We start from the raw sequence: 21128 nt of genomic DNA, 5'->3' as shown, positions 1-21128 counted from the left end.
GCTTCTTTTGAGCAGGGCTGGATTTTGTTGATTTGACTGACACCAAGTGGTAGTACCAGGAACTGCATACATATTAACTCATCCCATACTTGCCCTAAATAAGGAGATCAGCAAACCTTCAAAATCTTTTTACAGAGTTCAAATATCTTTTTTTCTTCTCAAATGTGTGTGTTTTATTAACTATGAATCATTGAATTGCTCTAAAGACTGGGATTAAAATGGAAAATGATGTCCTAAACCGTAAAGTCCTCCTCCTGCTCCTCCTGCTCCTCCTCCGCCTCCTCCTCATCATCCTCATCCTCCTCATCCTCCTCATCCTCCTCATCCTCCTCGTCCTCCTCATCCTTCTCATCCTCCTCATCCTCCTCATCCTCATCCTCCTCCTCCTCCTCCTCCTCATCATCATCATCATCATCATCATCATCATCCTCATCTTCATCCTCCTCCTCCTCATCTTCATCATCATCATTAGTAGTAGCAGTAGTAGTATAATCATCATAATTATTGTTATCATCATTCTGCAGATGTATTTTGCTGATATTGCTGAATTGTGATATTAAAAACTGAATTCAAGCACTAAAAAAATGGGTATGTAGAAGTGAAAATTAGTCACCTGCCCAGCAAGAGGCGACAGAGTTCTGTATTTAATGAGAAACTCTTGGTAGTATTTACCTCTTCACTACTGAGTCATGGAGTCCCTCTTTTTTTAAACTTTGGTGTACTATCAAGGTCAAAAGAAGAAGAAGACCCCATCACTCATAAGGAACGGCAAGTAATAGAGATACTGTATTCCTTTTCCAAATGCTCAACCAGAAAGCCTCACTGGGGTGTCAAGGAGGTCATCGTCTCTCTGATTGACTCACATGGAGTACCATCTATTCAATGAATGAATTTACTACAAAATAGAACATACAGTGCTTCTTTGTGCTACAAGGCTCTTTTATTTAAAAACTTAATATAGGTACTGAACTGTTTTGTGATTAGTCACTGAGGCTGCACTCCACACTAAGACGTGAGCTTCAACTCTTTAGAAAAATATCATCTGGCATGAAGGATATGTTATTTTCTTAAATGGGGAGAATAACACAGTGCGCAACTTGAACTAAGTGTACGTACGGACGTATTTTATCATTGTACCCATCTGAGATTTTTCTAATATTCTATTTATTTTATGAAATTGTTATATTTAACTCACTAGCTACTACTTACAGCCTTAGATGTCGAAATCCATTTGAAATAGAAGAGTTAACAGCAATTAATCATTTAGATTTCTGCTCTTTAACATTTCATCATATATTAGAGATTATATTAAAAATGTATACATTTGTTTGGTGACATCACAATCTTTTTTGGGGGAAAAAAACATTCCTAGAAACTATGTATTTATCTTTTGTGGTGCTATTTTGACATTTTAAGTGCTGTTCATGTACGTCAGGAGGCATTTAGTCCACTCTTGTACTGGTTTACTTAGTGCACTCAGCACCTAAATCAAACAAGGCCAAACGGTCAATACATTCAATGAAGCTCATTTGTAATTTGTTGTCGGACAGAAAAAATAGAGGCTTACATTGCCAGAGTTTGTGTTGTTCCAATTTCCTACACAAGACGTATTAATCATGTTCAGACAAAACTATTGAATTTCTTGGTAGGGGAAAAAAAAAACAACTAAAATGCTGGCTGCCACTGAAATAAAACCAAATGCAATGTTTTGTTAAAAAAAGAATAGGTTTCAGTCAAAAGGCTGAAATGTTAAGAGCAAAAAAAAATGTGGAAAAATACTTTTTATGTTTTATTGTTTGACGTATTTGTAGTAAATGCTCGGGTAACATTAATTATACTTTGTAATATCGGCAAATATTATTGTCTAAAGAATTGATATTCTATTGTATTGTCATTGTACGTGATTCAGGGATTTAAAGAGAATAAAAGGAGCATGTCTTCGGGGTGTTTAAGACATATTAGAGTTACTAGATAAGGCAATGTTCTTTTTCCAGGTCATTTAAAAATGGACTTCAGTTCAGGTCGTACAAAAAAACATTTTAGAGAAAATTATATCATGTCATTTCTGAGAAAAAGTGAGGCAGTGACTGCACGAGACAAAACATGTTCTACCTTAAAGTAGGTAAAGCTGGTCACACTATTTCTGAGGCAGCTTTCCATCTGTAGATTTAGAGTCTGCAAACACACACATACACAAATCCACACACACACAAATAGGGAATAAAATGACTCAGGTCAGCCATGTGCCAAATTTAAAAGATGAACTTGTAAAGTGCTTGGTCTCCAATGCTGTTTATTACTCATTTCAAAATGGAGCTTTAATGGATTCATGATTAAAGTCTAAATCAGAAATGTTTCCGACTAATCTAAAGTAAAATAAATAATGATGTATTAAAATGTCATGAAAGATTTACCAACCTTCTCCAGGTCACAGCAGCCATGGGAAATCTCAAAAACAAACTTTCTGAGGTTGAATTTTGAACTGTAGTGACAAATTATCAAAGACACTTTGTCAACCTCATTTATAGGATGCTCACATATTCATTTTCTGAATCGCTTATCCTCACAAGGGTCATGATGTTCACATATCACATAACATAACCCACCACCAACAAATCAGTCATATAAAAATACTATAAAACTAACATTGAAGGAAAGAAACACTAAGAAAAAGACTCCCATAAACACAAGAACCAGATCAGTATTTTCTATTAATTTTCTATTAATGTTCAAAGTCTCTTCTTAACTTCACCTGACAGCATATTATTGCGAACCAATACAAACAAGGTAACGCTTGAGAAGATTTCCGAGAGGACAAGGCCATTTTATTTGATTATTTATATGTGAAAAAGAAAAAATGATGTGTGTTCCAAGGTTACGTTCCCTTGCCAACCATGGATTGCTTGCATTGCTTTAACAGTGCACTGGTAGGGTATAAAGGAGCACTATTACTCATCCTATTAATCACCAGACACGTGGAAAATATGTTTTGGAAATATGGATTATGGCTCAGATCCGCTGTTTAGGTGGGTGTTCACGTGGAGTTGATGTCTGGGATCATGGCACCACCCACTCACCACTTATGAAATACTAGACCCTTATAAAACATATTAATTCCACTCATAGGAGATTAGTGGAATGAAATCACTATTTTGGTGTACTCCCTCCACTTACTACCCGAGTAAAATATCTATTTTATGGATGGCTGCACGTGCATGTATTAAATTGTTTTTTGGTGTATTACGTTTTCATCTGTTTGTTCCAATCAACGGAAATCTAATCATTTTTAAATGGGTAGAATGGCGGCAAAACAGATAATTTATGTTTAAGTTTAGATGTGGAAAGATGATTCATTTTATACATGTTTGTTACAAAGCAGCATTAAATTGAGATCGTGGATTGGAAATAAAAGTTTTGACAATTTATCAGTTTTAGTTTTTGTTCTCTTGGACTGTTTTTTGTGACTTTTCCACATTCATTCTTTCAATATAGGAAACACTTATCCCCACAAGGGTTGTGAGGGGGTGCTGGTGCCAATCCCAGCTAAGTAAGGGCACTAGTGGTGGGATACCCCGAACCGTTGGGCTGGCAATTGCAGGCTAAAAGTACACAGCTGTGCACACATTCATACCTAAGGTCAATTTACAATGTTCAACCCGCCTACCCTACATGCTTTGGGCATGAGTGAGGAATCGAACCCTCGACCACAAACCTGCGAGGCCAACTCGCGAACCACTTTTCCACCGGGTCACTATCCTTTTTCAAAAACAATAATTTTTAGGTCTACGTTGACAGATTTCAGACAGATGAAGAGGGAACTAATATTTGCTTACCACCCGGCACAACTACTTATAGTACCACTACTATATCATCTTTTTATCAGTATTTGACATCTTCAGTACAAATAGGAGAGTAAAAAACAACAACAACAACTCATTTCTTAGGTCTTACTTACTTCTCAGTAAGGTTTGCTATATTCCTTCTGCACCACACTGAGTGTCTCTTATAGAGGAGCGTCATTTCCCACAAGGGTTAGAACGATGTTAATGACTGCGCCTCTGCCTCCTCAGGGCCTGATTGTTTGAACAGGATTCGACAGGATTCGAGCCTTGCAGTCTGTGTGCGTGGGAAGTGCGCCTTCGAGGCAGCTCCCGTGTTAGAGTGTGCAGAACAATGAAAGAACGACGCTTACTGACAAAACAACGCTGACTCAGGTTGTAAATGGCCTCTTAGGAAGGAGACAAACCTGCCGGTGGAAGGCTCACTAGGTGACTAATTGTGGCCTTTGCGTCAACCAACACATCAAACGGTAACACGGAACTGGATACAAAGCCAATTTAGAAAGACATTTAGTAAGTACAAACAGCCACAAGCTAATTGCGTAGTTAGAATAGGTTTCCCTTCAATATATCTCATAACCAGTGTGTAAATATTAATGTATTGTAAGCTATAAAATATTCTTAAATAGAATAGCTAGAAGGGACAGTAACAATGAAATATAAATACTGTATTTTACACACCACTGAAAGCATGTAATGTTGTTGTTTTTAGGCAATAGTTATCTGAAAAACTTACTGAAAAATTTACTATTGTTACTGTAACATGTTTGTTCTTAAATTTGTATAAATTAAAAAAAATTGCCCCTCCCAAAAATGCAGTCTTCCGGTGTGATTTTTACATATTTTTCCTCTTTTTAAAGTATTTTATGAATGTTTTCTGGAAAAAAAAGTGATTCAGTTTGTAACGTAAACAGTTTAAATGTAAGCGTAAAACTATCAGCTCTTTCACATTTTAATACGCTTTAATTTATTGATAAAAAATAATTTAGTAAGCCCGTCAAGATCATTTTAATTAGCACCTTGAGCAACAACAACGTGCCATATGGCTAACTTGCCACCAAAGTCAGCTGGGATAGGCTCCAGCACCCCCTGCAAACCTTTCAAAGACGAATAAGCAACAATTGATTTCAGAGACCTTTGTGTTTCCCTTTATTTGTTGCTTTTACTCCACTTTGTACACGATGAAAAAATGATTCACAAAAGTTGCAAAGCAAACCTCAATCATTTTCAATATAAATATGCATTTAAACAAGAATAAATTAACTATGTGAAAGAAACAATCAGATGTTTCTGCATTGTTTCATGTCTGACGTGCGACATTGTGCAAGAACTCGTTTTGTTGCGCCTCTACGAGCGAATCTGTGCACATCCTCGCAACTTCAAATCCTTCAGTTGGGACCGTGGTCTGTGAACCCCCCGGGCTCGTCGTGTATTTGTCGCATACTTTTTAAGTTCCTGCATTTCCTCCAATGGGAAGATCACATCTACCTGCCATTCACCAGGGCAGTTCTTGACAAAGTCGCTTCGTCTGCTCTTTTTAGCTCAAAGACTTGAGGAAGCGTGGATAGCAGTCTTTTTCCATCAGAGTGTAAATCTTGGCTTGGGCTAGATCAAAACATGACTGGCAGGGATGTTCCACGTTCTCTTTGGTGATTGCTTTGGTGATGTGATCAAGATTTACCTGTCAAAGGAGCAAAACAAGTTAAGGAATGACGTTGGTGCAAACATTTTGGGTGACTATTTTGGGGTGTTTTACACTCACCTCTCGGGGTGCATCTTCGCTGATGAACTCATCGAAGATTTGCTTAGCCCTTGGGGCCATTTTTGATTGTTTCAAAGTCCTGTAGTCTTCACACACCAAGTAGAAGGCAATATTTTCCTCGCTGAACTCTGACTTGAGAAAAGCTCGAAATAGACACAACCCATCTAAGAGGAGAGAGAGAAAAAAAAGAGGTATTTCATTTATGGTGCTACCAAGATGAAAAAGCTTAGGTGCAGCTATTATTTTTTTCCCTCAGATGAGAAGTGAGAGAAAAGAATAGAAGACTATTGTAAATGCCTTTCAGGATGATGCAGTGCAATTCCAAAACCATAAAAATAACAATAATACTGGAGCTAGTTAAAATATCTCTGGGAGTGTCATTGAATATTGAACATTTTCATCATCAAAAGAGCTTGCAATGCATTAAAACTAGCAAAAAAATCAAATATTACACAATATATCTTTGTATTTTTACTAGATTTTAACCATTATTATTTGTCATGTTATTCTTCAAATAAATTGAAACATGTAAAGTCATTCAGTGCATATCATTTTTTCTAATAGTCCAAAATTAAGTACATTTATATGTATTAAAGACAAAGGAAAACACAATTACATTGTCAGTGATTATATAAGAATAATACAATGTATTTTAATTTTATTTAAGGCTCTATCTATACCAGATGGTATAACTGAGCCCAGTGACAGTATAGCATGACTTTGCAAAGCTGCACTTACTTTTACTAGACAGCAATTTCTCAAACGATTCTTGCCATTTTACTTGCTCACCAACACTGCAAAAAAAAAAGGAAACATTTCATATGACATCCAGAATAATTTCCCAACAATTTTCATATTGTTCCATTTGGATGAAGTGTATCAACCTTACCTTTGAGTCACAATTTTTTGAGGTTGCACAGGGATGCTGTGATCCGACTTGTGCAGCAAATTTCCAAACAGAGCTTTCAGTTCTTTGGCTCTATGACAGAAATTAAAGAATTACACAACAGAAATACATAAAGGGAAAATGCACATGCAGTTGTCATCTGAATATGAAATATCGATTCCTCACCTCTCCAGGCAAGTAACTGGCAGTAGATCGAGTCCTCGGCACATGGTGAGATATTATATTATCTTATCAGGCAGGCTGTTGGTTGATATTTCCAGGTTTGTGAAGAGCCTGGCTTGGCTGTTTCTTTGCATAAAGGATATGTCTTAGCTGGTCTGAAGGTTGGCTGGGAGAAAGATGTTTTTATAGGGTGGTCCACTCAGTGACATCACTGCTCTAAGCCAATAGAGGAAGAGTAATGTGGGTGGATGAGGAGGCTTTCCTCCAGACCACAGACACACTGAACACTGGGGGTCCATTGACATAATATAATAAAAACATTTTCTTCATCTTTCTCTATATACTCTATATGAAACCTTCTTTTGTTTGCATTTGCTCAACATATTTTTAATTCATTTCCACTGGAGATATTTCATGTTAAAATGAATAGTTTTAGTATAGGAACAAGGATTTTTTTTATGACTGTAGTACAATCAAATAGGGGGTTGGTAGTATTGGTTAAACATGGATTAGAAAGTGGTTTGGTGGGTTGAAATAAGTAAATAATATTTGGAAATGTAATAAATTGAAGTTAGAGAGTTGGATCTGTTTATTTAAATGATAAACTTCCTAGTTTAATTAAATTTGAAATGTACTAATGATAGAAAAAATTCAAAATCACAGCAAAGAGATGAAAAAACATGAATGGACGTGAAAAATGACTTTGACATATCAAATAGAGACAAAGCAAAGTCCAAAATTGGTCATTTTCTTATTTTCACATCAATCAAAACATGGCCAATCACAAAAGAATAATGTATTTTCCAGTAAATAATCAATGAGTCTCTATGCCTCACATAGTTTTTGCTCTACAGTACAACAGGAAAGGATGAATGAGCAATTCTTTTCCATGGTAGACGGTAGATCAGATAAATATAGACTTAATTCACCGTTGAGCAATGACTGACCATATCTATTGTTTAGTGCAAGAGAAAAATCTATTTTGAGCATTAGGCACCATTAAAAGGAAGTCTCACGCAAAGGTCACAGAGTCGGAGAAAAATGAAAAGTGTCGGATTAAAGCAACTTTTTAAAGGTGTCTGAACAAATTTGATTCATAGAAGAGCAGATTGTATTTTTGTCTTTACTCCTGTTACTTCTGGCAAACGCCTTAAGATGTTCGTCAGTCTAAAAATAATGAGGTGTTCAAACCTTTCTTCGAGTGCATTGCGCTTTTGTGTCAAGTTTCTAGTTCTTTTCTAATAAATCCGAAATCTTCGGCAGTACTGTGAAATCTGTCAAATCCAAAACTTTTGAATGAATTTCATAGATTGGATTTTGCTGAGGTACAACCCAAAATGTGAAAATTGCCCTTAGGTATGAGTGTAAATCTCACTAAATAGTCTTTAATTTACAGGTATATTCTTTCCTCAGTTATTTGTTCAAAAGAATGACATTGAAAAATAAAATCATGATCACATGCTAAATCAGTGGTGGCTTTGAAAGTCCTGTAATTGAACCCGTTGCAGTAGAACAATTTTGAGTCTTTGATTACTTTTCTGTGCAGGCTTTCACCGTGTGCCATTTCCATCTAAAATGATATAATAATAATAACAATAATAATGATCCATCACATTTGTTACATCACAGGAAAGGGCTCTTGTATAATTTGTGCTTTTGACTCATGCCTTTTTGTGTCCAATAATACTATTACGTTGAATGACATAAAAAAAACAGGATTTTTAGGTCATAATGATAATCCAGGTTAGACAACACATACCAATGAATTACTAGAGCAAACAAAAGACTGAAATATGGCTGAAAAACAGGTCACTGGGGTACTTGGATGTCCTTTGTAGTTTAATCTCAATGAAACTGACCCATATTAGTGGATGAACTCATCATCACCAATGAAGAGATTTTTGTTAATTCCATGGAAAATTGTATTATCGATATCTATTAATGAGGAATACTTTAAAAGAACAAGTACAACTTATATATTTTTTTATGTTTTGAGTCTTTTCACTGGTCAGTTGAATGAGGAAGTGTCTTAAAAGCTTTGGGCAAGGGTGTAGAAATGAGGAAATGGCCATTATTTGTGACTAGGGAAAGCATGGGATTAAAAAAATGATCTCAAAAGCACAACTGGTGACTCATCCAGGAGGTCAAAAAGTTAAGGAACTGCAGGCCTCCGTTTATGCAATGATATGTTCATTCATGCATGTGTGGTAAGCACAACCTCGTAAGGATTGTGAGGTTTGCTGAAGCCTATTGCAGTGGATATCAGGCGAAAGGAATCCTTTCAGATCAAATCGGCAGGCAAACTGAACTTGACCATGAAGTCTCGGACACATTTTTGAGCTAAATATATCAAGTGGCTCTTGTGTAAGAAGCACCTTTGTAAAATAACAAAATAAAAAAACACCTTTATGGCAATGTTCAGGATTCCTTGAATTGATGTTTCTGTGTTTTCGTGCCATTTTAAGCAAACAGGCAAAGCATAAAACATTACAGGGATGAAGTGTTTTACAATACTTGATAAAGGTTGTGTCAAATTCTTTATCGCATTGCTCTGGGGACAGTCACCACTTCCTGTTACTTTCCTGCGAAAATGATTTGAAGGAACTGCGACCGCCTTGTTTCTAGAAGAGCGGGAAGTACTACGGAATTCCCGAATTATGCCTCCATTTCTCATCTGACATGAGCCAAGATTTAATTTGGAAGGGGGCCAAGAGAAAAGTAGTTTCCAGCATTTCGCCACCTCCCACTTGCAATATGTGGAACATGTTTTGTCTACGGTAGTGACTCAAAACTAAAAGCTACACCGACATGTCTTTTATTTGCTCAACACTGGGTTTGGGGAGCATGTATGCACAAGTTAAGTCGGCAGAAGCCATCTGGACTTGGAATAAGAAGTCAATATTTGCATATTCAGCATGTTCTCCATCTTGCAGAACAGGTGGAGGCTTACCTGATGCATCCCTACTAAAAAGCCCAGCTCAGGCCTGCACACGATGCTATCTGTACATCATCAAATGTCAAATGGACGTCTAACATGTGGACTAGCCACAGCAAGAACGACAAATCCATGTTAAGTAGTCAGCTCGAGTAGAATGTCCATTATTGAATGTACAAAAAGCACAGCATTTATTATATAGATTTCTATTTATTCTAAATCCCACCCTATATATATATATATATATATATATATATAGTGATAATTGAATTGAGAGTTTGGAAAACAATCACTTATTTAAATAGTTTTAAATAGAAACTGAATTTAAAATACATTCTTTCTCAATTAGACGAATGAAGAAAGGGCTAATGAAATTAGAAATATTTAAAAAAACAACCACAAATAAATAAAAAAATGAATACAAAATTGAATAAACTGGGAAAAAAGAATAAAAAAACAAGTTCAAATTAAAGCCATTCTGGTGTATTTCTTAATGTATGTTTTGTTATATACATTTCTTGTGCAATAGACCTTCATTTAAACTGATGGGGGCTACCAGTCTAAAGAGATTGGACGTGCATTGCCGTTAAAGAGTGATTTGAATCTCATTTCTTTTACTAACCACCTCAGCACATACCCTTTAAATAATTTAAAATGGACTCTGCTAAATCCTTCTATGAATTATATGAGTCAGAAACAAAAAAATGGAATTTTCCAAAGAATTACCCACAGGTGGCTAATAAGTTTGGACTCAGCAACACAGACACAAATAAGCTTGTCGGGAGGCTGGCAAGGTACCAGCAGGATGTGCGACACAAAGCTAATTGGGTACATTGCCTCAAATGGGCCGGTGTGCAAGAGAAAGCTGATTTATAGGAATCGTCCGCGCCCCTGTATGACACTAATGTGCCCACTTTTATTCTGAAATATAGCTGCTCGGTGACACAATAGGTTGAGCGGGAGCAGAAGGTGTCAGTAAACAAAGCACGAATTTCACCTCTGAGTGATGAGGGCACCGTCACGTCGTCCATATTATCTGCAGTATTTATGAGATTGACTCGCAAATCATGGTGCTTTCCTGGACTGAGGTGAAAGCGGAATATTTTCAATCTTGCCAAATAATAATTTGGCTGAAATAGGATTTGGAATCGAGTTATGGTGGAAATTTCTTGATGATATGATAACATTGAATCTTTAGACAGTAAAATGACATTTGCCAACATTACAGTCTGCCATGCTTCGATATTATGTAGAAATTTAACACAATAAGTTAAATAAAAAAAATGTTTTTTTACTGTTTTGTTGGTCAAATATATAGCAAAAACAGCTTTTTGGGTGAAAACAACATTAAAAATGTGTTGCTTGATTGTTTTGTATTTCGCTTAACTTGATTGGCTTGTTGCTTATAATGAAATGCTTCATATGGATTGTTTTTATACCCTTGTTATCTAAGAGTATTTCTGCGTAGATTCTATTGCCATGCAGCCACGCTACCTTGCTCCACGATTCCACTTGTTTTCCCTGGTCCGGTTTAGTTTCGTGTTTCGTTTCACAAGTCCCTGTTGTTTTGTAACGTCCCTTCTAAGTTATTAAAGTTGTTGTTATGAGCACAAATTGCCTCGTCCTCACCTGCTTCCCCGCAACTGGGTCCTAATCTTTCCTACTCCGCCGCAACGTCTCCCGTGGACGTAACAAGGGGTGTTAAATTCAATTTTGTCATAGTTAGGCTTTCACTTCTAGAGCCATTATAAGTAAGTGAGATCATAATACACATCATGATCACCTGAAATGATAACACTTACACAACAAATTAAATAATATATAAGGTTGAGAAATCAGTAATCAGTAAAAGTTTAATTTAGCATTTGTAACAAAACGCCTGCAGGAGCTCAATGTTTTCCAAAGTGTCAGTAAATGAGGAGAATGTCTTTCTTTATAATAAATATAAAGTCAACATTCTAGTTTATTTCCAATGCCGTTAATCATTTCCAAAGAATGTAAAAAATGACCCAATATCAGAAGGGTGTGACCTTGAAAAATAATCAACATTAATTGACCCATAAATGCCTTCAAATTAACAGGTTTTGTTACCTACAAGATCCCTGAAATTAACAAGGAAAGGACTGAAAATTGCCTGCCATTGACAATGGTGAAAATTGTGAGAATAGGCCGTAAATGTTCTTCTTGCAGTGCCATTGACGGCACTAGACCTTTAATCCATTTTGACTGGGAGGGCCTATTGAACGTTCTTTCGCCCCTCCCAGTCAAAATGGATGGAATGAATAGGAAGTGATTGAAAATCCATAGGAAATGACCCATGGAATAGAAAGAAAGAGAAAAGCATCGCCATTGGAGAAAATGCACTAAATGAATTCTCCAGATTCACCATTACTGTGGCTCTGTTTCATAAAATACTGATAATTTATTTTATTGCATTTTTTTTACCTCCAATTATCATTACACTTTTCTTTTCAACTTAATGCAGAGTCGACAAGAAGCCATTCCATTTTAGTAAACAAACCCAATGGAAATGCTAAGGATGGTTTTCCCTTGGTGGACCCCCACGCTCTCCTGAGTGCTATTTCAATTTGTTTTTGTAGAGGTGATATTGCCCAGTGGGTTGAATTATTTTTGCTGCCAGGCGAGGCCTTAACCAGGACGAACCTTGAAAGCCCATCATTTAAGCACCTGCTCGGCAACGATGGAGTGGAAAAAGGGTTAGAGGGAGGCGCTCTTCTCACAAAGTAAACTTAGGCTGGCCATCAGACTGCAAAACCATGCGCGCAGCATGCTCGGACAACACACGGCGAAGCGTTAAGTAAAGCCTCCATGAAATGGCCACGTCTTGTGTGTGCGATGGAGGCTTCATTAAGTATCAGTGTCATTAAAATTTTCTAAATGAGGGCAGAAAAACAACATGGAATTGCTTCCCAGTGCGATGTAGATCAGATTGACCATCAACTACAACTAATTAAAATTGTTTATTGAATAGCAATTTAACCATTCCCATCCAAATTCTGGGGCCACATTGACTTTAAAAATTTGACAGACGGCTCAGCACAAGATAAGATACATATAAAAAAGTGCATCCGTTACCAGTACATATGAAACAGACAAAAAGGACTAAAGAATTAACATACTCATCACTCATCATTAAAGTAAAAAGTATAAAGTACAAAGTAAAGTAAAAAGGAATGTATTAAGAAATATTAAAAAGTAATTTAAAAGAAGAGAGGGGCTGTAAAACACAAAAAACAAAAAGTGAACAGAGCTACTGCCACTGGCTTCCGCGTGACGGCGCCATCTTGGGGAAAAAAACATTTGGACAACGTCAGCGGGCCGGATTAAAACGCATCACGGGCCGGATGTGGCCCACGGGCCGTAGTTTGCCCATATCTGCACTATACTGAAACCATGTTTTTAGGACTGAATTGGAGACCCATGCCACAGCTTGAACCCTTAATGTAAATCAGTTTCTTTTTATTTTTTCTCTCACACAACACGTTATTTGTGTCCCTGTGTTAGTGGTCTCGAATAAAACTGATTCACACAGCATGCCTCTTATACAGTGACAAAGCAATGCTTTTAAACCCACTCAACTCTGCTGAATACCAGCAGGAAGTTATTGTTCCGTGTCTGCTCCACACACTATAAAAAAGCAATTAATTTTCCGAATATTTGCTAACACAGAAGCCTTTATGTCCTCAAACACCAATTTTGTCTCCATTATGGCTTTTAGGAGAATTATGAATCTACAATTGTTAACATTAAAGGTGACAGCTGTTTGTGACACTCTCCCTAATTATCTACGGCAGCAATGACCACCAACTTTCCCATATTGTCAAATTCCAGTCATGTGACTGCAAGTTTCAGTCAAGTGTGGGAATTGCGCTTTTTCACCCAAGGGATGTAATAACGTGGAATTTCATTATCATCACTCAGTGAGCTGCAAGCCCTCACCATACATGTGGAAATTCTATATTTTCACCGGTGATAACTTATTCTTTACAGCTCTTAGAAAAAGCTTTTGTCGGGAAATAGTTACAAAAGGCAAATGTCAAGAAAACACAAAGTAGAAGATTAATCAGTAATAAGGCTATAAATGAATCTTCTTTAGCAAAGACTCCAAGGTCAAATAAACTCAGACTGTGTGAAGAAAAGCAATATTCCGGCTTTAGTGTTCTCTAGTTCTGCTTTATTAAGAGTTCTTTCTTCACAGTACCTAAGCACAATAAATTGAATTGGGGGTAGTATTCATGCATAATGTTAAGTTATTACTTATTGATGTAAATAACTAATTCACAACGGTCTTTGACTCCCTGTAGAGTTTTTGTTGGACTATACACGCCAAGGGTTGTACACATGTGAGCAACATCTGCCTGCGACTCAACCACTACGCTGTGGGATATTCAATTTACCTGAGATACCATCAAGTTTGCTGATTATCCAATTAAACTTATGCCGAAGGCATGTTTTAATGTCTTTGATATTTTATTTTTTTCTCACTAGGATGGATTTAGGAATCCGTAAGGTTGCTCTGCTGTGAATTCCAAAGTTAACTCATTGGCTGCCATTCAATCCATTTAAACTGGGAGGAAGCCACCACCCAGTTATATTGGCAACTAGTGAGTTTATTCTCCCTAAAAAGATCAAAATGCGGAAAACTATCTGCTTTGACAATCAATGTGTAACATTAGCTCTAACAGTAGATGGCCAAATGCATAATTAACCTATTTTATGTGTCCACCACTTGCCTTTAAAGAAGCAGATAAACTAATAAGGCTAACACCGTACATTTCACAGAATGACCAACCTTACGTACAAGTCGGAAAAATACAAATAGATAAGACTTCCACAAGGAAGGACAACTAAAATGAATAAAACTGGGAATTTCTCCACCTATTTACTAAAAGCCATATGGCACAGTAGGCATTGCAGCATGCCCGGTTGGATTTAATAAGAATTGCTTCCACTGAATGTTTCAGTTGTCTTAGGTAGGGTTTCCATCTTATGTAACAATAATGTGTTGCGCTTGTTGTGCATCATTATGTTGCACTTTAAGTGAATGTTCTGTTTACATTCATACATATGGATTTAGGCCAGACAGTCCTGCACAGCCTCAAGGTGGGTGAGATTTTTTTCCTCCATTTCTAGTTGCACCACAACACAATGCAATATAACGAGATCATCTGTGATTCCTCTCGTTCTGAGCAGGATTAGCAATGCATAATGTCATCGTCAGCATAACACAACTAACCTGTCTAACAATGGTTTCAACCCAACTCACATTCCCTATCTAACGCTTGTATCCATTTAGAGGGATAGCAGGGTTTGTTATAACTTGAGTTGGTTGTCGCATTATAGACAAGCAACATTATAACTCAACTAACGGAGGGGGATCTTTTCATAATACTATCAGTTTTGAAATAATCATCATTGTGCTCAGAAATAAAAGACTTTGTTTTTACTGTAAAGTCACGTATAACTCTCAGGTAAGAGGCAATAACATTTTACAGTCAATTTCAAAATTTTGAAGTCTTCACTAAAAATGTAATGGGCTTTTTACACAATAGGTTTATAGTCGTGAAATTGTTACAATTCAAAAGTATGCGGACAAATGTACTATTTTTTTACATTCTCCAGATAGACATTTGATTGCTAGCTGTTAACATAGTTTTTACCCCCAATACACTCCCATTAACAAAATTAATAGTTTTGTCACACCATCAACAAATTGCGTCACGTTAAAGCTATTTTATTTATTTATTTATACATATATATAAATATAACCTTCATTCTCTTGTCTAATTGAACACTAACTGTAAAATATTGTTTGCGTCCCATATTTATTTAGATAAATAATTAAAAATCATAAATCATTTTTTATAGAAAATCCCATTTAAATTCCAAGTGACAACCAACCCCATAGTTTGACGATGATTGGTACAAAGTGTCAAGGCGGCAGGCTGTCTTGCTTGATGATAAATCACTGTTTAAATAAAACAAAAAGGAGTTGAAAAACGAGGATGTCAAAACCAAGCCAAGATATTAAGTTTCCTCTCTAATGAATGAATTATTATTCTATGATGCGTTGATCATAAGATATTCATGAAAGACTGACAAATGTGCCATCTCCACTCTCCCCTATTGTTATGCAAAATTCATATGTATGTAAAGCCATACATTTTACGATTTGCATGATGGATGCAAGGACAAAATAAGAATAGCTTACAGTATACAGATCATTTTCATCTTTTCCAAAGCATTTTTTTCCCTTTTACACAAAGGCCTCCATCATGATATGGTCTTGTTTTTAACTTAGTATCTCAGAGTCTCTCCCTTTATAGGTTTGTGGAAAAGAACACCCTCTGAATCCGTATATAATCATGAAAGGTTAACATATACAGTATGTGAGAATATATGTACTATATTGAGGATGTCGCCCACAGTTAGCAGAGATAGGCTCCAGCACCCCCAGCGATCCTTGAGCGGTTTACCGGTTAGAGTTATCCTCACAATACACATCAGGTTTTTATTCTAGTACTCATTTTTTTGGACAGTGACAGTGAGCAAGCAAGTCTTACATAAAAAAAACAACCTTTTATAGTATATCTCAATGTGCATGTCAACCTACGCATTCGTGCAAGTGGCCAGTTGGGGGCAGCAAAGAAACATCAATTTGTGCAAGCCATTCAGCAACCATCACAACTATCATCACCATCATCATCATCATCATCATCATCAAAAAAAAAGCTTATCACTTGCATGCTAGGAATGTAAAAGGTCACTGAATTACCTCTAAAGAGAAAAAAATCTTTGAACGACACATTGTTAAGATGACAATGTGCACTCGGCACAGGCAAATCACTAAATTCCAAGCCTTGAAAACATTTAGAAGGCTTTTTTTGCCACATAATAGGATTGTGTATGCATTTATACTGTGAGCTGGAGAATTAACATTATGGATGGAAGTTGCATCATATGTACACAGTCTTACAAACCCCTACACTCACAAGCAAATACACAATCCGCCGTTATGTGGGGAGAACCTAAACAGAAAGGAAATGTGTGATATGTCTTTATGATCAATTTTCGAAGGCTGCAAAAAGCAATGGACATTTTCAAGTGCTTTTCTTGCAGCTTTCTTTCAGAGGATCTCATTAGCATGCCTTTTTCTATAGTCAAAATAACATTCATTGCCAGCCCAGGTTTAAGCATAGTGTTGACAGAATATGTGTTGTGGTAGTTAGCAAAAGAAGAACATGCATATTAAAAGCATAATGCCAGCGTAATGATGTAAACTGAATTCCAAAAACCTCTCTGTTTGTTTACCTTTTTTTAGGCTAGAGTGGTGATAACAATGTCAATATTTGTGCAATCAACAACCAAATAATTAGTTAAATTAAAAATGCATCTGATAACACAGCAAGTCAAAGTAAATCAATCATACCTTGCGTGATAATGACCAAAAGTGAATGAGTACCTGAAGCTCCTGAGTGTAAAATCTCTCAAAAAAATGAACCCTATAGAGGTGGTCCCACTTTGAGATGAAATATCCTCTTATACTATAAAAAAAGCACAAAACACAATGTGTATTACTGACTGCAAGTACATGTATTATTATTTTTGTAGTTAAGGCAAAGTGCCATGTAATTTCCTGACATGTTTGAAGAGAATTACAGCCGTACAATGATGGCACCAAAGAAGGCAAACGGTTGCCTCACAATGTTCAGTTTTTGAACATATTCATCAAAGCACTTAAGCTAAAAGGGTAATTTCATAAATGGAGATAAAATCCATTAAGGTGAGTTGTCTTTTTTTTCCAAAGAGAATTTCATAGTGTTTTTACTCACAAGGAGCAACTCAAGGGTGACAAAGAGAGAAAAAAAAAAAGAGTCACTCAATGAGTGGAGGTAGCAAGATCTCCTAAAACCAAGACCTGATCATATTTTGGTTAAGAATTTCCGTGATTCATAAGCATGGGCAGCATGACCTAAATTATGATGTCCACATCTGTAGATGGCATTTTTCAATCATAATGATATCATTCAAAGCAAATATTAAAAGTGGATTACAAGGTGCAGCAGCAGCAGCCATAAACGACTTTCTTTTCATAAACTGTGCATCTGATTATATGGTGCATTAGTTAAATTTATTAATATTTTTTAATTGGTTTCATAAATAATGAATGCCAGTCTTGAGCACTTTTCCGGAGCAGTATAATACAATTGTGCAATTATGCTCCCACAAAATAGGCTTGCGTGCATTAAGCATAACAATAATTTGTACTTAAAGGGCACTGATATGAATTATTAAAATGTTAATAAAAACAACATTGAAACAATTAAATAAACAAAACCCAAAGTTCATGTTGGTTACGACTCCTAGGGGGGATAAGACCCGCACTCTAAAGTTATTATTATACTACATTTAGTAGTATTGGACTCATTGGCTGCATTAACAATGAATTGAATTAAATTAAATGTTTTTATTGTCATTATAAAAGTGTCTTTCCGTGCCATTTACAAAGCAGGACGTTCAATCCATTTTAACTGGGAAGTCTGGCAGCCTTTTGGATGAAATGTGTGCCTTAAAAAATGCTGAAACTCCCTGATTTTTCAACTTTCAATGTTTTAATATATATTCACTTATTTGTGTATACTTCCCAACAGTCCTTGTTGAAGCTGCCAACTCGGAATAATTATAAGTATTGAATATTTTTTTTCCGTCTTATTAGCCATCTGCCTTACTCATAAAACTACCATCACCCACACAAATTGAATATTTCAAATTGCAAACCTGAATATTTTTCTGCTCTCTTAGAGGAGGAGCAGCAACCTTGAATCAGTCGATTGCAACGGGGCTTCAAATGTCAGTCGCGGAGGGCTGCACAGCGGCTGCAACTGGGGACTTCTTTAATGACCACAGGACAAAAAATCCACAGTACGTAAAGTCACTGGGGTGTCCCGGCCTGTCGAGGACGTACAAGGACAGAAGACGAGCAACGAGCGAAGGCCGGAGCTCATCGTAATCTACCCTCATGCATGTTAGCTCTCACTCTACCCAGGAGAGCTCTTATGGCTTATCGTGACAGATATGCAGACTAAGCCAGCACTGATTATGTTTAATTAAGAATCACTTGTGAATGCTCTCTGTGGGGGTAAGATCTCACAAACAGGGGATAACATGCCATACGGGTCACTTTGAAGCGAGTAGTGGTGCTTTGTTGAAAAAAAAGGGAACAGGCTTTCAACATCCAGTGGCTAATTTGACTATTTTAAATGTTATTACATTTATATCATGGTAATACTCTCTCTCATATCCTGTATGCTTTGGGCAAGAGGCAGACTGCAATTAATTATACATGGAGTTTTAACAGTCGTTTACACAGTTCTTAATAACTGGACTCATCCATATTGGGTGGATTAATATGTTATGAAAAATAATAGTGAAGGCCTTGATTTCATGGCATCTAAATGGCACAATGTTCTTTTCATTGTGCACTAGCAAAGATCAGTTGATATTTTACATGATTTATTTCACATTAATTCACTTTCTGATCATCACAAAGGGTCGCATGGGGTGCTGGAGCCTATCCCAACTAACAGGCGGCTAGATAACTTTAGAGCTCAAGGAAATGGAAAACCATTTACTCATACCTAGGGGCAATTTAGAGCGTCTAACCAGCTTAGTATCCAAACATCCAAACTCCACACAGTTAGGACTGACCGGGTTTGAACCCTCGACCCCAGAACTGTGAGGCCGAGGCGCTAACCACTCGATAGCCGGATCCGCCTTTCACTTTCCAAGCCTGCCGCTATTATCAACCAAACAAGAGTTGGCATGCAGGACAAATTCTGATTGGGTTCTTACTGTGCAATCATATTTTCCATTATGTTTCCTTAAAATAAAATATATCAATTTTAACAGAGATGTAGATGCTGTCGCCAGATATTTTCCATATGCTGGTCAGTAGTCATATAGTCAAATTGAATGTGTTCGGAAATAAAACAGGAAATAACTATTGACCTTGCATAAATATACATAGTGCATAGAAGGTGATTGGACAGTAAGCACTCAGAATCTAAACTTTCTCTGCATTCTGACTCCTGATTGGTTGAGAATAGCCGTAATGTGAAATACCACAAGTGTAAAACAGGTTCCATGTGAAATACTGCATGCATATTAGCGTGTTTGAAGTATATTAACGTGTTTGAAGCGTACACTTGTGACGCGCACTTCACTCGCCTTTGCAATTCACTTCATGTTACAAGCCTGACAATCAGGAGCCAGGATGCCGAGTAAATTCTAATGTGCGTATCACAAGCATACACTTTGAACATGTTTTACCCTTGTGGTCATTTACATTACGCTTTTAAGCTTGAGGCCTTTCACGTTAGTCTTATGGAATTGTGCCAGCAGTTACGTGAAAAGCAATTTACGTCACTAAAAGACTAAAGCTAAAAACTTACATTAAAACTAAGCAGAAAAATAACTCCAATCTTGTACCATTCCAATTCAAATCTTATAATATTACAATATGCACTCATTGTCATATTTCAATTTTAATCTGGTAACATCACAATATTTCTCTGGGAATATTACAATATAGCGTGATTTCTTTGGCAGGTAATTACCAGCGGCACACCTGACCATCGCTCACGGCAAATCATTGTGCCGCTTGCACAGTGGTTGGGAAACACTGCCTTAAAGTGACTTACTAATTCAGGATATCATTTTTAACTCACCCCATCAATTTCCCAAGGATTTCCGTGGAGGAGGTTGAGAGCTGAAGATGTCATAGTCAGCCTGCGTGTCTTTTGTGCTCATCCATCCGTGAAATAAAGCCACGACAAGTTGGTGTTTCTCTCCTCTTCACTTCTTTTCTCTCCTCTCCTGAGTGTGTAGACGACAGATGACCAATGACAGATAGAGCAGAGTCAATGTTATCAACTCTGTCACATACTCAATCATGATGATTAACTGAGTAACAATGTCATGTCACACTATCAGGTAAGGCACTCATTACTGGAGCTTTTCCCTTTGGTGTTAGACTACGACTAGATTAGGCGGCAGGTGCTCTCTTTTCACTGCACGGCAAAGGACGAACAAGGCCAAACAAAACAACATTTATTTACACTTAAATGTCTGCAGCTAAAGGCTCAGGGGAGGTCAAAACAAACAAAGCGGGGACATTGTATCAATTTAACTTCTTGGAAGCAAACACAGGTATCTTGTGCGATTCCCTGTATACATGAAAAAATATTCAGTAACCCGTAGCCAACTATGGGAAAAATAGGGAACACAATGAATAGATTTCCAGCCAATCACGGACAACCATTCACACACACACACTCACATTCATACCTGTGTATAATTTGAAGTGGTTAATTAAACTACCATAATTTTCGTGGAAGGAAGCTGGAGTACCCGGAGAAAACCCACTTAGGCAGAGGGAGAATATCAAAATTCTACACAGAAAGTGATGATTAACCCCTTGATCTCCGAACTGTGAGGCTGACA

General features: G+C 36.9%; 1 protein-coding gene across 1 annotated transcript; it reads right to left on the bottom strand.

Annotated features, from left to right (window-relative positions):
- Positions 1-4964: 4964 nt before the first annotated feature.
- Positions 4965-20469, bottom strand: rgs5b (regulator of G protein signaling 5b). The gene is made up of 6 exons (XM_077724750.1): positions 20354-20469; positions 6674-6836; positions 6491-6580; positions 6340-6395; positions 5602-5765; positions 4965-5520 (listed from the first exon to the last, which is right to left on the bottom strand). The coding sequence occupies exons 2-6, from the start codon at positions 6715-6717 to the stop codon at positions 5377-5379; spliced, it is 498 nt and encodes a 165-aa protein (XP_077580876.1). The 5' UTR covers positions 6718-6836; positions 20354-20469; the 3' UTR covers positions 4965-5376.
- Positions 20470-21128: the final 659 nt, after the last annotated feature.

This window comes from Stigmatopora nigra, chromosome 9 (assembly GCF_051989575.1).
Source record: "Stigmatopora nigra isolate UIUO_SnigA chromosome 9, RoL_Snig_1.1, whole genome shotgun sequence".
In the NCBI taxonomy this organism is placed as follows: Eukaryota; Metazoa; Chordata; class Actinopteri; order Syngnathiformes; family Syngnathidae; genus Stigmatopora; species Stigmatopora nigra.
The sequence above is the reverse complement of the archived record's forward strand: the minus strand, read 5'-3'. Positions and strand labels throughout refer to the sequence as shown.

Excerpts from the sequence above, each read along its gene's own strand:
- rgs5b (XM_077724750.1), bottom strand. The coding sequence starts at position 6,717 with ATGTGCCGAGGACTCGATCTACTGCCAGTTACTTGCCTGGAGAG. Across the intron at positions 6,396-6,490 it reads CAAAAAATTGTGACTCAAAG|TGTTGGTGAGCAAGTAAAAT; the intron begins GTAAGGTTGATA and ends TTTTTTTTGCAG. Across the intron at positions 5,766-6,339 it reads GAAATTGCTGTCTAGTAAAA|ATGGGTTGTGTCTATTTCGA; the intron begins GTAAGTGCAGCT and ends CTCTCCTCTTAG.